This window comes from Cyanistes caeruleus, chromosome 5 (genome assembly GCF_971803275.1).
Source record: "Cyanistes caeruleus chromosome 5, bCyaCae1.hap1.1, whole genome shotgun sequence".
NCBI lineage: Eukaryota > Metazoa > Chordata > Aves > Passeriformes > Paridae > Cyanistes > Cyanistes caeruleus.
The window spans coordinates 51,276,226-51,292,068 of NC_141705.1; the positions used below are offsets into that span (position 1 = coordinate 51,276,226).

General features: G+C 41.3%; 1 protein-coding gene across 27 annotated transcripts in view; it reads right to left on the reverse strand.

Moving 5' to 3' along the window:
• Positions 1-10,590: 10,590 nt before the first annotated feature.
• LOC111946112 (melanopsin-like) overlaps positions 10,591-15,843 on the reverse strand; it is a 79,820-nt gene continuing 74,567 nt past the window's right edge. For all 27 annotated transcript variants that reach the window (XM_086888474.1, XM_086888485.1, XM_086888472.1 and 24 more), the window contains one exon: positions 10,591-14,063. In XM_086888474.1, coding sequence (XP_086744600.1) covers positions 13,677-14,063 — 387 coding nt within the window. In that variant the 3' untranslated portion in view covers positions 10,591-13,676. The remainder of the gene's footprint in view (positions 14,064-15,843) is intronic.

The following is a 15,843-nucleotide window of genomic DNA, read 5'->3' on the forward strand; positions in this document are numbered from 1 at the left end:
TTTCTCACCACTCCCCTGCACCCCAAATGAAGCGATGACGGAGTATTTACAGCCTGGCCGTGTCAGAGGGTTGACAGTCCTGCTGATTTAAAACCCAGTTCTGCTAGGAAAAGTGGCTCTGTGAATGATAACCTCGTGGCTTTCTATTTATTGCATCTCACTGATTTCCAGTTCAAATGAACTGGAAAAAAGAATACAAATAACTCAGCTAGGTTGGGTTCTTTCTGGTTTATCTGTCAATGGCAATTAACAACACATGTGTCAAGCTCTGTCTTTCCATAGCTGAGCAAACAAAAGCTGAAAGTTTCAGTGTAGCTTTTCTACTTTTGCCACTTAAAGGAAGAAATTCCTCCCTCCAGAGCTCCCTTCCCTGCAATGTACAGCTCCCCTTTGGCAGCCAAGTGCCTTGAAGCCTTTCTCCTAAGGGGAGAAGGGTCTCCCCTCACAGATAGCAGAGGAAGGAGAAGGGGATACTGTACTGCTTATTTTTTGCTTACTGTAGAGAAAAGTGAACTTCAGGCACAATTTTAGTGACTGTGTCCCTCTACTGTTTTTCCTCAGCTCACCTCCTTTCCCGAAACTGCTGTACACTTGAAATGCTCATTGTCCTTTCACTTTAGCCCTGCTTAAGGCATCATTCTACAAGCTACATAAATCATTAATAATTCCATCAAAGTAGGTGAAAGCAAGCCAGTGTAAAAAAAGGAAAGTAAGTCAAATTTTTTTCCTATTAATCTGGTCCATGTGTTCTCCATTTTCTTTTCCATTAGGCAAATAGCCATTGAGTATTCAATGCTGAATATAAAATATTGCAAAATAGCAGCTCAGTTCAGCTGAAGTCTCTTCAGTTTAAGTGTCTCAATTTCAATTTCTGCTCTTGATCAAACTCTTGAGGAAGGCTAAGATTTCATGGACTAGGACCAGAGCTGAACACAGATGGGCCCCCAGATTTATTTATTTTTTTCTTTTATTCAATTTTTTCACAAATCACTTAAATGCAGAAAACTGTTCTGAATAGATTTTTCAACTTGGGGTTTTTTTTCCCTATCAAAGTAGAAAAGCTTGGATTTCCTGTTGATTTCTTTCCTTCTGCTCACCCCCTTTACTCTGCTACACCCAGAGATCCTTTTCCATCAGTTTGATTAGTTATGCTGCAGCTTTTCAAAATTTGGCTATGTTTAGGAAAACACTGAAAAACAGCAAAAGGAAAAATGAAATAAGGAGAAGTGCCAAGCCATAGATGCAGTCAACTCTTACCTTCAGTGAAGAAGCATGGAAAACAAGAATGCATTTAAAGATGTACATACTTGCTTTAGAAGTATTTCATGACAACTGAGAGACAGGCAATCCATTTAAAGCAAAGTTTTAACATGTTTAAGGAATCTTGTCTCTGCTTTCTCACAGGAGGCTGAATTCAAACTTTGACCTCCAGTTCCTCCATCTCTCAGCTTTTAGGTAACAGATGGGATTGGAGGAGGAGGGGTGCTGTGAGTCTTGGAGCAATGTTTACCCATTAGGAATGGAAAATAGAGGGGTTCTGGCAATCCCCAAGGAAGCATTGCTTCTCTTTGGGCAATATGCTTTCATATATGCATGGGTGTGTATATATATATATATAAATATATATGTGTATATATATATATGTGTGTGTGTGTGTGTGTGTATATAGGTATAGGTATAGGTAGATGCATATGTTTGATTGTTTGTTTGTTTTAATGAGATTCATTTTGAAAGAAGCCAGTGCCAAACTTTTCCTTTTCAAACTTCTGCTTTTCACTTTTCCTTGCTTGTGCTTAATTTGCAATTCTCCTATAGATCAGAGCATGAGACACTAGGAATAGAGAGACAGGCATTCAAAAATGCCTGATTTTAGGAGCCAAATTGCTCTTCAATTGCTCTTCTCTTAATAAACTCCCATGTATCTCTGAACACAACCAACGGCGAGTTGCATTCTCTCCCACAAAAGACACTGAAAGCAATTAGTGGAAAAATGAGTATTATTAATAGTTCCATTTTCTGCCTGGGCTGCCAGGGCCAGTGGGGCCGTAACAACCACCAGCTCATAGTAAAATGACCTACAGCAAGCTGCTCAGCCAGACAGAGCACCTGGAAGAAATCAGTCCCTCCAACAGGTTCTTCCTCATTGCATCCATCAAGCATATAGATAGAAATGTGCAGCATTTAAAGGCCACATTAGCAGACACATCCTTAGACTGCTTTAGAGATGATGGCTGCAATCACATTATCTGTCTCCTCAAATTTACCTGTTCTTTTGAATTCTTCTTTGCAGTGTATTTGAAGGATTTCTTGCTTGACCCATCTTATTTTGTTCACACTGATGCATTCCATTTTTTATTTCTTTTAGGACCTTGGCTGGGAGGGGAGAACATTATCAGACCTAGAGCTCTCTCTTTGCAGAAGTCCTCCTCACAGCCCCAGTTCATAAGGGGAAGCAAAAGCACTCTGTTGTTGCCAGACATTAACTTGAGGCACCTGCCACAGTAGCAAAGCTGAGCAGAAGTGTCTGAAAGACTGAAAGAACTGTGTAGTGTTTTCCATGTTACCCTGCTGTGCCAGATTTGGTCAGTTCTCATCCTGCCTCCCAACAATCTACACTTGCTTCTTCCCTGCTGTGCTCCTGCTCAGTGCCTTGTTTTGGTTCTCTCTTGCTTCTTGGTCCATACATTTCCTGCTTTAAAGTGCCAACACTTCTTTCTTTGCCCACAAAGCAGTGTGCTCCTACTCTACAATAGCTTTTAGCCATACCACAGCTTTCAGTTCCATTGAGTAACCATCTTGAAAATTAAATTTTAGAAGGCAGTGATCCCTGCTACTTTTCCCCTGGACCAGGCTTTACCAGACACTTTCTCATTATGTCACTTGGATTCAATTACACTTTCCTTTGGACTAAATATTGCCACAGATACCCAATACTTTCACTCTGCTGTATAAAAATAGAGAGACCTTTCATCCACTTTTTTTTTTTTTTTTTTTTTTTTTTTTTTAATTGTAGCTCTGTTCTTGTGTAAAATGACAGAATCCTTTGCTGCCAGCATTTCTGGTTTCTCCCCATACTCTCGACCTGTTGGTTGCATTTAGACAGCTGGAATCTGGCCCTGTGTTAATGTTGTGAGGAGAAGTGTTTCCATTCACCCTGGTGCCCGGGAGCTGGATATAGCCTCTGCACACCTGAAATCCAAGAACACCCCTGTGGCATGTGGCACAGGACATTCCAGGAGCTGCAGGCCAGGGCCTCCTTTTTAATGGGCTTGTTTCTCCTCAGTGCTTTGGAGCAGCAGGAGAATAAAAGGTTATATTTGTAAAAAATATCATTGCTTCAAATTGCAGTAACATACGTGGCTTTTCCCAATACATTGCCACTAAAGGGCTTTACAGCTTCCCTTGCCCATTACCTATAAACCAGCCTCCTTGCTTCCACTGCCTCCCTCTTTGGCTGCTGGTGGAACTGGGAAAAACTGTTTTTACTGGCAAAAAACCCCATGAAGCAGGCATGGAGATACCCGTAATGAGCATTGTGTAGAGAGCAGCTCAATGGGACAGAGGTATTCAGGCATGACATGAAAATCACCAAATTAATCACGAGGAATTGAAGAAATACCTGAAAGACCCTTGATGTGGAAGAGAAGCAAGTAAACTCAAGGCCCTCCCTGCCTGCCTTTACAGACAGCCAGATGATATATAGGTGGGTGCACTTTGGCCCATAGCAGTGCAAAAGCACCCAGGATGCATCCAGCTACAGGAGCTGAAGTTAGTGACTGGAAGGGGTTTTTTAGGTGCATTTTCTGTGTAAAACACTTTTGCTCAACAGGGGTGGCAGCAGCAGGGGGGAGGGAATAACCACAATGTTTGAAAGTCTGTTCAAACACAAGTCCTTCTCTCCAGTAAAGGTAAATGACCCTTTTTTACTCACCTCAGTTTTCTACTGGGGCTACAGCAGAGGCTGTGATACCAATATAGCCACGACAGCAGTGCCTAGCTGTAATCATTAGCCAGAAAGAACAGCCTGTGGAAAAGAGATGCTGTAAAATAGCCCATTACTTCATGTCATGGATTCCAGGAAAACATGTTATATTTTGATTACGGATATTCGGAGCAGGAACTGCTAGTACGGCACTTGAGATAAGGAAGAGGCCAGATAGACCTAAATAGCAAAGCTTGGTATGACTTCTTATGTAATTATCAGCTCCCCATCACCATGAGGTCTGCATGTCTCAGGCAGCTAAAAATAGAGCTGCTTCCCCCTGCCTTTCTCTCCTTCCAGCCTGTGTGAGGAAAGACCTGACTCACTCACTTGTGTTTGGGAGAGCCCTCTGAGCCCCCTCGGGCTTTCCCTTCAAAGGCAATATAAGAACAATACTGACTTTCTAAGAGTATTTTTATAACAGGGTTTTTTTCCATGTGGCACACTCACAAGATGCTGGGACTTTCACTGTCATTGCCAGTGTTTGGTAATACTGAGATACTTCATTTACCAAAGCATAAAAGGAAACATCCTGTAGGCTGGAATAGAAATGTGGGCAACACTTCTTCCAAATTGCTTATTTAAAAAGTTATATTCTTTGAGAGAGACGACTTGGAAACCCTGTCCTTAGAAATACAATGTTTATATTAATTTCTGGTTACTTCCATAAGGCATGCCAGATTAAGGTGTGAAGATAATATTAATTTAGAGCCTGCTATTTATTCATGATTCCTGGAGAAGGTCCCAGGCATATGTTTTTGTGACAATTACAGCTGTGCATTTGAATCTGTCATTGAAATTCACTGTATTTTACAGATAGAAATATTAAGTGGCAAAATTTGGACCCCAGTTGGGATCCAAAATTTCAGTTGTTGAATTTCTTGGATCTAGGGGATTGTTTTGTATTTCTTATATAATACATACAGTTGAAACCCAGATATTTCAGTGTTTTTGACCACATCCTGCATTCAGGGAGCATGAAGTGTCTGGATTTGGGCTGGAGAGAGGAGGAGACTGCCACAACATTGCTACTGTCTGCTCACACTTCATCCCAGCCTCTGCCTATGTTAAATGAGGGTGATTAACATTTTCTTGCCACTCAAATCTGGGAGATAGCCTGTTGATAAGTTATTCCTCACAGTGCTTGCCAACTGCTTAAATATAGTCTGTAAATATTTTGTGAATACTCTGTAACTGTGAACATGTCACATTTCTACTCCAGGTCTTTTAGACCTTTGCACAGTTTCAAAGGAATACTGCCAAAAGAGCAGGGATGCTCTGGGGTGCAAGAGGAGGCAGGGGTCCAGACCAGGGTGTCTGGGGCAAGGGCAAATGACACAGGATGTCCTCCTGGGATGAGCAGCCAGAGCAGCTTTGCAGTTCACTCAAGGTATTCAATGGTTTCACTGTGTTTCTGTGCCAAGGGGATGGAGCTCCTGGATTCAGGTGGGCAGAGGGGGACACTCACCTGTGAGAGAAGATGATGAGTGGAGATGGTGCAGACTCAGGGGGGCTCCAAGGAAGGTGGCCACTAAGCAATGATCATCCATTCTCCCCCACCCCACAAGAACCGGAGGGCACTGAATGAAACTGAAAGCAAAGGGAGGCTCTGTTTTGTATAAATCACAATTAAACTGCAGAGCCTGTGGGATGTTTTCATAGTTAGGCTTTCACATGAGTCCCAGGAGGATTTCATAAATCTGTGGAAGCAAAGAGGTCTGTGAAATATTATTAAATACCATTTCTGGCATAGAATCAGCAGAAGTTCTGGGAAAGCAGAGCAGGAAAGTACTGGTACCTTTTTTGCTTTTCTTTGTGGTTACTTATTGCTGGTCACTGTTGGAGACAAGATATTGACTCAACTGGACCCTTGGTCTGAGTATGTATGTTCAGGGTTCTTTTTTCATTTTTCTATTTAAGCATATGTTGTTTCTATCTATTCAGGTTGGAGAGACAAGCTTGAAAAACAGGTCAAGACTCATGAAAATTCACTGTGGTAGTTCCCTGCTTTTTATCCAGGTTGATGACAATGTTAAGGTTCTGGCTTGTTAGAGTGTTTGTGTTCACTTTTCCTGAGCCTTACTGTGTCCACTGGAGTCCATGCCCAGATTTCAGGAGCACAGTGGAGGAGACTTCCTTACCACCTGCCTTTTACTTGATATTTCTATTGATTCCCACCTACACAGTGATATTCTCCCTTTTTTCACCTTGGGTTATTGAAACTGCTGATTTTTCTGTAGCCTATGGTAGAGGAGTTTTCAGTATTTTAACAGTGGTGATGTTCCAGAAGTGCACAACAGCCTCTCCTGATACAGAGGCACATGAAGAAGAGAGACTCAAACCATCAGACTTTGCAGGGTGGTTAAAACCTCCCCTTACACAAGTTTGGAAACAGCACATCAGTCAAAATGGAAACATGCCATGGGAGTTTCTCCTTTGGAAATTTTAGTTGTTAATTCTTGCTGGAGAGGAAGAACACCCAAAAGCATATGCCTTGCTGCATCAGCAGCACCAGAGCATGGCAGAACAACCCAATCGTGAAGGACCATCTGCCAGGCACCCTCAGCACTGCTCAGAAGCTGCTCCAAGAAAAATCATCACATAGAGAAAATAAATCAGACCAGCACAAAACCAAAGGCTTTCTGAGTAAGCATCCTATGCCAGTAGGGATGCATGCCAAAGCATCCATGAGAAAAAAAATAAATAAAACAAAACAAGAAAAAAAACCCCAAATAAACCAAACTGCAGTCACTCCCAAAAATAGGCAAGATAGTAAAACCCTGACAAAGCATAGAAGTCTTTTTTTCTTGCAGACCAGCACATCTGGCAGACTGAAGTCTGGGTGGACAAGGCATGTAGAAGAGAGCCCCAGGGGCTTGACAGGAAGTTCAACACTTGCTGCTGGGCTCTGATGCAGCAAAATAAGGTTTTAAGCTATACTGTGATGGAAAGACAATTTGGTGCCAGGAGCAAAAGGCTGCACCACCTCAATTCCTGGCCCCAGAAAAGTGTGTGGCTTTTAGGTAGCACGACAGCCAGGAGGGAAATAAAGCACAACACAGGCTCAGCCCTGCCAGGCAGCTGAAGTTCAAGTTATTTCCACATTACAAAATGCCTTAGGGGACATGCAATTTTTCCACTTAAGGTTAGAAAAAGGATAACAGAGATCCTACTGGTCTCTTGGCAATTTTCCTCCTCAGCAAATCAGAAGCAGTTCCTTGTTCAATGTTGTTCAATGGCTGTGCATTTTCAGGAAATGTACTGCATTTCTTCAGCAGGAATCCTGCTTTGTGCACTCTCCTGACAGTCACACCTGCACTGAGACACACAAAACAATGTCAGCCTGTTAAAAACCATCAGCAAATAAGTAATCTCAAGGTATTTTTTCATATCAGGATTTGTTTCTGTGTGTATTTGCACTTTTAAAGAATTTATTATTATTGTACTGGAGCAATCAGTGTCTGAGACTAGCCTCTGATGACTGTCACTGACACTCCACTTGAATATCCTATTTTTCATCCCAGATGTGTAAAGAGAATAATCACATCCTTCTTGGTCTTTTTCTGATGCATTTAGCAAGGTGAATGAAGTTTGGTCCTGTAAGAGAAATTTTTCATCCCCATTTTCTCCACAAGCTGGTGCCCAGACGGTCATAGTGACCCAAGCATGAAAAAGTTGCTGATGACTCTGAGCTCACTTCTGTTGGATTGTCCATAGATGGGGTTAGGCAAAAAGACCTGGTTTTATTAATTGCCTGGCTACAGCTTTTTTATATCTTTTATGAAGATGGAATTTGCCCTTTTTATGCTTCTGGAGGACCAATAGTTTCCACTCTAAGCTGCTGTTTTCATTTGCTTTGCATTTACCAAACTCCAGCGTGTTCAGTTTCACATTTTCCACACTTGTAGTCTGCTCTAGGCTGGATTTTTTTTCTCCATCTCAGGAAATAGGGATCATTTGTTTCCAAGAACGCGCCTGTGGAAAATTAGTTGTTAATGTTAACCACATCCATCTGTTCCTTTGAAGAGATTTGCCACCTGCTTGCAGTGGAAAGGAATAAGAAATTTGGCAATGAGAAACTCTAGGGAGACAGTTTTCTGCTGTCCCCATGAAAACCTACCCACACTGAGTTCCCTATAAATGTCAGGAAAACACCAACTTCGCATGGCACCCACTAGCACACGTCTGGCTGTTCCAGGAGAACAGACCTGCTCCTGGCATGGAGGGAAAGAAAGGCCTGGGATGCATCACCCCAAGGACCATGCACAACAGCAGCAGTCCATCTCCTCCTGTCTTATTGCCTGTGTCTTTGGCTGATTCAGTCCAGAACAAAGTCCTGAAGATGACAAGGGTTTTCTGGAACTTTGTTTTAAGGTGAAGAATTCATCTGACCTTTTAAATAAAAATGCCTACATGATACACAACTACGAATACAGAGGAAAAGATGTTTCAGAGTAAAGAAGTCAATATATTGTATAATACACTTAATCCCTACAGAAATTTTCTCTCAGGGGATTTTACCATGAAATACTGACACTGGGATGGCTGGCACGCAGTCATCTCCTCGTGCTGGCATGGGAGAATCAGTAACAGTGGATTTACACCTGACTGACATTTTGCAGTTAGATTTTCATGTCCTGCTACAACCTGTAGCACTAACAAGTACAACCAGAGTGCAACGCAGACACACCATAAAGCAAGTAAAGTATATGGACAGACATTTGAACTCTTGGTAAGCTGTAGTGTATGTTAATACATGGGTAAAAGTGGCAGGTACAACAAAGGCATCCCAGCACCAAAGTTTTCACCTAATTACTTGTCCATTCAAGGTGCAGACAGAACACTGACTAAGTGTCAGAAGACTGAGGCTATGGATGAGCTGCAGAGCAAGAACTAATCATCAGCTCGTGTTGAGATGAACCAGGGGATGCATCTCAGCTGCTTCCACCCTGCCAGGCTTCATCCTGCACTCACCTGGTCCATGCTTGCTAAACCCAAGCACTGTGGGCAGTTTTGATCACTCCTATGTGAGAAAGGAGTCAGTCTGCTGCGTAATATGTACCCAAGTTTTCATCTCCCCACTAACTTGCTCTGCTTTCATGTATTTGTGAAAGAACCAGACAAAAAGTATCAAGGATAATCTGCACAGGGATGCAGTAGAGAGCAGATGTAACAACAACAACAACTAAAAAACCCAAAAACAGCAGGGTCTGGGGGGGAAAATAAGGAAATTTTAAAACAGGTTATTTACCATGGAGTATTTCCCCATTTTTGCATGTGACATCACAAACTCCAACCCCCAACCTTTGCCCTCGGAGCCCTGACCTTTGATCCTTGACCCCCTGACCTTGACCCTTAACCTTTACCCCTTACCCCTGACCTCTGGCTCTGGACCCTGGACCCTAACCTGGTCCCTAACTACTCTGCCCTGTCTGTACCCAGCCCTACTGCTGGGTCCTGTAACCCCAAACTCCTGGTGTGTAACCCTCAGCCCCAACCCCTGCCTGTCACCCTGCAGCCTGCACGTGTTACCAATACCTTTTTGGTGTGCTCTTGTCCTCCTGGGAGGGCTCTGGTGTTGGCCTGCTGTTAGGATTGCTGCCTGCTGCTGCTGCCACAAGGGATGAAATGGCATCCTTAGGAGCACTGCGACTTTCTACTGCTGGTTTTTATTTTAAACCAGAGAGAAAAATTACAATCCCATTTAAACACAGAAGAGCAGAGGAAAGAAACTAAGTCTCTGCAAATAAAGCAGATCAAACCCAGAAAGGTTCTAAATACACCCAAAAAACGTGATTAAAACCAAATAAGTTTAGATTATTATTAGATTATTATTACTGGATTTTAGGTTAGTGCCAAAAGCTTCTTGTTCAGGTGTGTCTCTTGAAAGGAGGGAAATGGGTGGATGTCTGGGAACTGAGTGAGCTTTCTGATAGAATGTGGTATTAGGTCATGTTTCATACCAGCCCAAAGCTGCAAGATTCATTAAGATTAAAGCAAAATTTCTTATATGAAAACTTTATCTAACCACTGATTTAACTGTTAAAAAGTACCACTGTCCATGATAAAAGAAAGTTTTTACACCTGTGGTCTGGATTTTCTGTTACTCATGAAAACTGGAACACATTCTACAATTGTGCTATACAGAGTATTAGCAGAAACAATTACTCATTACCTTCATTCAGATTTAGGACAAAGATCAAAGTCTGCTATAAGAGTTTTGATGTAGTAGACTTTGGCTACTTTTTTTCAGTTTTGCTCACCTGACACCTGACATCCCAGCTGAAATCATTGTATTTCAAAAGTAGCTGCACAACTTCAGGTTTTACCAAGCCAGTGAACTCTAAATTTAGATGTTATGCACTCAATATGCACTCAAGCAGATGAGTGCTTGCATCTGAGCAGTCTAAATGACTTGAAAATAAAGTCATATATATATATATATATATATATATATATATATATATATATATATATTTGTGTGTATGTATCTTACTATTAACTGGATCAGAGCACAGGTCTCAAAAGCTTTGACTCAGCTTTTTTATTCCTCCTCCTGGCTCCAAAGATAATGATTAAATAAGAAAAAACAAACAAACAATGGATAATTCAGTTTAACTCCTAAGTATTTTTTATTCCACTTGAGTGAACCAATACATTCCTTTGTGCAACGGGAAGCAACATTAATTAGTGTACATTTTTATGTGCCATCTATCCTAATGTGGCAACAGAGAAGCTTGCAAAATTCTCCTGCATTGTGGTATTCAATTTGAGACTAATTTACTCTGTGACTGATGTTTCTGCACAAGTCTCACAATGATGCAGTAAGTCTATCTGATATTTCATACAACTTTATGTTTTATCTCTCTATCATTATACCATTTGATATTTTAGCCTGCATCAGTTTAAATAAGAAGTAATTTTAAAGTAGCTTCTGAAGCTATGGTGCTAACAGTGTATGACACTAACAGCATAAAAGTGAAACATTGTTTGCACATACCTCAAGCCTGCTAATTTTCTGAGACACACTCACAGTACCAGCACAGTAATAAGCACCAAACACATACAAGAAATCACTGGAGAGCCTTCTGTAGGCTAACAGGTAGAATGCAAGACTTCAGATATGGAGGGATTTGTTGACTATGACTTCACGTCTTCCATTCTTCATCCTGCCAAAACCTATGGCAATACCATTCTGCCTACAGTCTTCCCAGTATAAGTCTGTCATAATCTGAATGAAAAATCTTCTCCAGGTCATGTTTTTATAATGTGGAACAGCAAATGCATTTTCTATTGTTATTTGGAGTCATTACAACAGTAAAAGTCAGGTCTAAGGCTTGGAAGCCTTGAAAGTATGCTCTTTTCCTAACATATGGCTCAAGAAGAAAAGAGATACAGCAGCTGAGGATATTAAATGCAAGAAGAAGTAAGGTCACTGACTGCACAGTTGGTGTAGGGAAAAAAAAATCAGAGAGGGCAGGTTCAGAAAGAAAAAGGGCAAGAATCCAAGATGGAAGGACAGTATGTTTAGCCTAGGACTAAGCTGTCCCATTTCCCATGAACATAATACATAATTAACGTTTGACAACACATTGTGGCCTAAACTATGCAGTGGATGAAAACCTGGCACTGTGGAACTGCAAGTGAGCACGTCCCTGTCCCAGTCCCCAGCAGCTGTCCTGCACTGTCTGCTCACTGTGTCAGTCCTCAAATGGAGGAATTGCCCTTGGAATTGCTGAGCTCATTGTAGATGACCTTGGCATGATTCCTGGCCCTGTCAGAAAACTCGGCACTCAGTGGGCACAGGAACCGCAGCCTGGTGCTGCCCCAGCTGAGCCTTGGTCCCCCAGCACCGCATACCAGGGCCACACACAGGCAGCAGGATGGGGCTCCACACCCAATTTCCTCCCTGCTTTCCACAGTAAGGAAGTATGAGGGTCTCCAGCCAGCAGAGCACCTCAAATAATAGCAGCATGAAGAGTTCAGCACTTCATTAGGCAGCCTGTCACAGCAATTGCCTCTGCAACCCACCAGTGGCCTTTTTCTTTTTCTAAAAATGGTATCAAAAGCGAGTGCCTCATTCCTCTTAAAGGTCTGGCACCTGGCAGTGCCTCAGGTGTGCAAGTTTGGAGGCATTCTTCTCTCTCCTGTGATGCTGTGGGTTTTCATTTGCTCTTTAGCAGCATTCCTGTCTAGATTGTTGCAAACAAGATTTGTGTTGCCTTTTTTTGTAGTGAAAAAAGTAATTAAGAATACTTCTATGCTTCCCATCTGGTTTTTGCATCAGGAAAACAGGCAAAGAGAAATTACTTCCTGAGATCAGCCAGTGCAATACACAAAACCTGGAAATTCTCTCAGTGATCTCTGCACAATCTAGGATACAGTCAAGGAAATAAACCGAGACTATGAACATAAACTTTCACTCTCTTGTTGAATGTCTGAATACTATTAGTCTCCCTGGACCAAATATTTGCACTATTATATCCAGAGGATATAATACCTTGATTTCTACTAATATATATTGAAATTATGTAAAGAACAATGTAATTCAACTTGTTCAAACTATGTTTGAAAATCAGAGACTGAAAGGGAAGACATGAAGAAATGGGAAAATGAGTAAAAAAGGAAGAGTGCATAAAGAGGAATAAAATGCTGGGAGAGTCCTGTGAGCCTGAGCCATAATTTGAAGCACAGATAAAAAGGAGCACAGTTAGTAACCACAGATAAAGATGTAAGTGCAGATCCTGCAGCAAAGGCAGTACTGTGTGGTTCTCTTCCCAAGTTGATGTTTTACCCACTTTGAAGGCCTCTGGTAAGTGACCTGTAAAAGACATCTGCTGGTGTGTTTTCGAGGAGATGAGAAGAACCTTCTCTGATCAGACAGGTGATATACAGCAGCCAAGGCTTTATTTTTTTCAATGACTTGTCAAACCAGCTGTGAGCATTCACCCTTTCAATCACAGACTCATTAGGATACATATATATTTAATCAGGACTGTAACTCTGAAGGTACTTTGAATGCTTTTACAGTAGTGTATGTTTTAGCATATAGCACCTTGCATTTTGACATTTAAGTGACCATGCTAATGCTGAGGTAAAATCCAGATTTCTACCACTAAACTTCAGAGGATTAGAAGCTGGGAAGTAGTCAATTTCCAGTGAAAAAACACCAGTTTCTTTCTTTATGTTTAGCAAGCTGCCTATTTAAAAAAGAAAACAAACAAAAGTTTGATTAAACTCTAGTTGAGGTCATGTAGCCATGTGCCTTACTGTGGAAGCTGTGATCTTGCAGTGCTTCCCATCACTGTCCAGAGCAGGGCTGCCAAAACAGGAATGCTGTTCCATGTGCAGATAGCAGAAGCATTCAGCAGCTGACCCTGCTCTCAGTCACTCGTTTTCCCTTCTGCTGGTGCCCCCATCAGTGGCAACAAATCAGGCAGCCTCCTTGACCAATGCCACTCGATCCTGCTGCCAGATCTTCCACTGCTCATTTCCTGTGGCACAATCTGAAAGAAAGCCTGTTTCCATGCCTGAGCTGGTTTGGACAAAGAAAAATCTGAAGGCTGCCTAGTGACTACCATATAAACATACAAAAAAATCTGATGATCTAACCCACAAGGCTTCAGTTATTTGGTATAATTAAGTGGAGAAGATGCCAAGAAAATAATTACCGGAAAGTTTTCTTTTGACAAACTTATGATAGAAATTTCTCAACAGCTTCAAGGAACTCCATGGATGAGCTAAGCCCTTCCAAGTCTAGCAGATTGCCCTTTTTGTCATGAAAGTGAAATAATTCGGTCTCTTCCTCTTCCAGTTCTTCCCGAAACAGATTTGTCTCTGAGGTAGGAATGATGATGATGCGAGGGACTGCATTGCTAATAACAGAATCCACAACTCCATTCACTTGACTTCCTTGAGTTTCCATATGGGAAGAACTTGAGTCTCCTCTGGTGACACTGCTGCTATTCAATTTGACAGGCAGAGAAGTTGCTCTCAGGGAGCTGGTCACGAGTGCTGCAGAGGGATTGGGTAGGACAGGCTGCCCAAGCACCTTCTCCAAACAGCTGGAGGAAAGCGAAACCTGGAGTGGAGACATAAGATTTAGCACTGTCAGACACCATGTGACTGAATTTTTGTATTTGAAACATTCCTTGCCACTAGTCAATATCTGAGCCACCAGGCCAATTTTCTGAACACTTGAATCATTAACTTGTGGGAAGATCATGATGTGCTAACATGTACTGCTTGGATAGCAGAATGTTAAATGGAGCAAAAGAGGTACTCAAGTATCAGCAGAGACTGAAAAAAAAAAAAAAAAAAAAGGAAGAAAACAAAAGATCAAAAGCTCATCCCTATATCCAACTTATTTAATCATTAAATAATGGTATCACTTCATTTTTAACACATCTAAGGGTATCATGGTACTGGATTATTGCTTTTCTCTCTCTTCTCATGGAAGAGATCTCAGATAAGACCCAAGTTCACTCAATTATTTTATTTTCCTGAAGTTTTGTTAACTTTGTGACAACCTCTGTCTCTATCCAAATGGCTCCTGAGATACCTCAGGGAAGTGGTGGCCTTGCATTCACACATTGGAAAGTTCTTCCTCCAAGAAAAAAGTAATAAATACTCACTTTGCAAACAATTTCTTTTCTGCCTATTTTGAGAGAATTCTGATTTCTAACTTGGCACTGATGGCAAGGCCTCTGTGTTCTTTCCATAAGTCTTGTGCCCAATATGTGAATCCAGAGTCAACTAAGTAAGCTTTGAAAGCGTCAGTTAATGTTCAGGCAAGGGAAGGCACAAGTAATCAGTTTTGGCTTCCTTAAAAAAAATAACAGTTAAGGTGATAAAGTCACTCTGTCAGATACAGAGATAAGCTGGAAGTCCCTTCTTTCTAGGAAAACCAACATTTAAAGTAAAGTGCATATTTTATTTCATTACTATGTGAATTCCAATAGTTTTGTGTCATTCTACTCCACAAGCAGGAATCATTCACAAATCCCTATTGATAATGATTTCTCCAGCTGTTCTACCTACCAAGTGGAGGGAAGGACACTGCTAAAAAAGCGGTTTAGATCAGTATGACAGAGAAGAAAAGTCCATTCTTCCATATCAAAGATAATAATAGAATGAAAAAATCCAATTCCAAAACCACTCCTCCCTATTTCAAGTGCTGTTTTCACTGCAAGAGAAGGATAAGTTTCTTTTGGATGTGGCTTGGTGGGCACAACACCCACTTACAAGTGTTTTTAATAGTTTTCACATTGGGTAATTTCCTTGAAACAAAACCTGGATGCAGAGAGAACATTTTACCACTCTCCTTTGAGGTCAAGTATCCAAGCCCACATTCTAATACTTCCAAAAAAGCTTCTTCACTACCATGTTAAATTTCAAGGTGTCAGCCTACATGAAGTTTGTTACTATCATAACTGAAGAGGTCCATGGGGCTGCAGCATAATTTTGTGGCAGCAAGGAATACAGTCACATGCATTTTAATGCTTTGGAATGCACCAAGCCTGGGACACTCAGTGCTTGGCTTGTCCACAACTGAGAGTTTTTGGAAGGGTTGTAGTTGGAATTCAGTTAAAGGCAATCCAGTAATGCTATCAAAGCCTTAACATAAATATAATAAAAAAAATGCATTGGTGCTTCCTTAGGGTTTGTTGGTGTTTTTTTTTATTTTGTTGTTGGTTTGTTTTTTGTTGGGATTTTTTTTTTTTTGAGGATAAATGGGTGGTCTCAATGGGAAACCCTCTGAGCCTGACAAATAAATATTTATTCTGATAGTATGAATAGTGGTGCATTGGATTTATCTGAACACAAAAAGGACCTTCACAACACACAGGACTCTGCTGAAA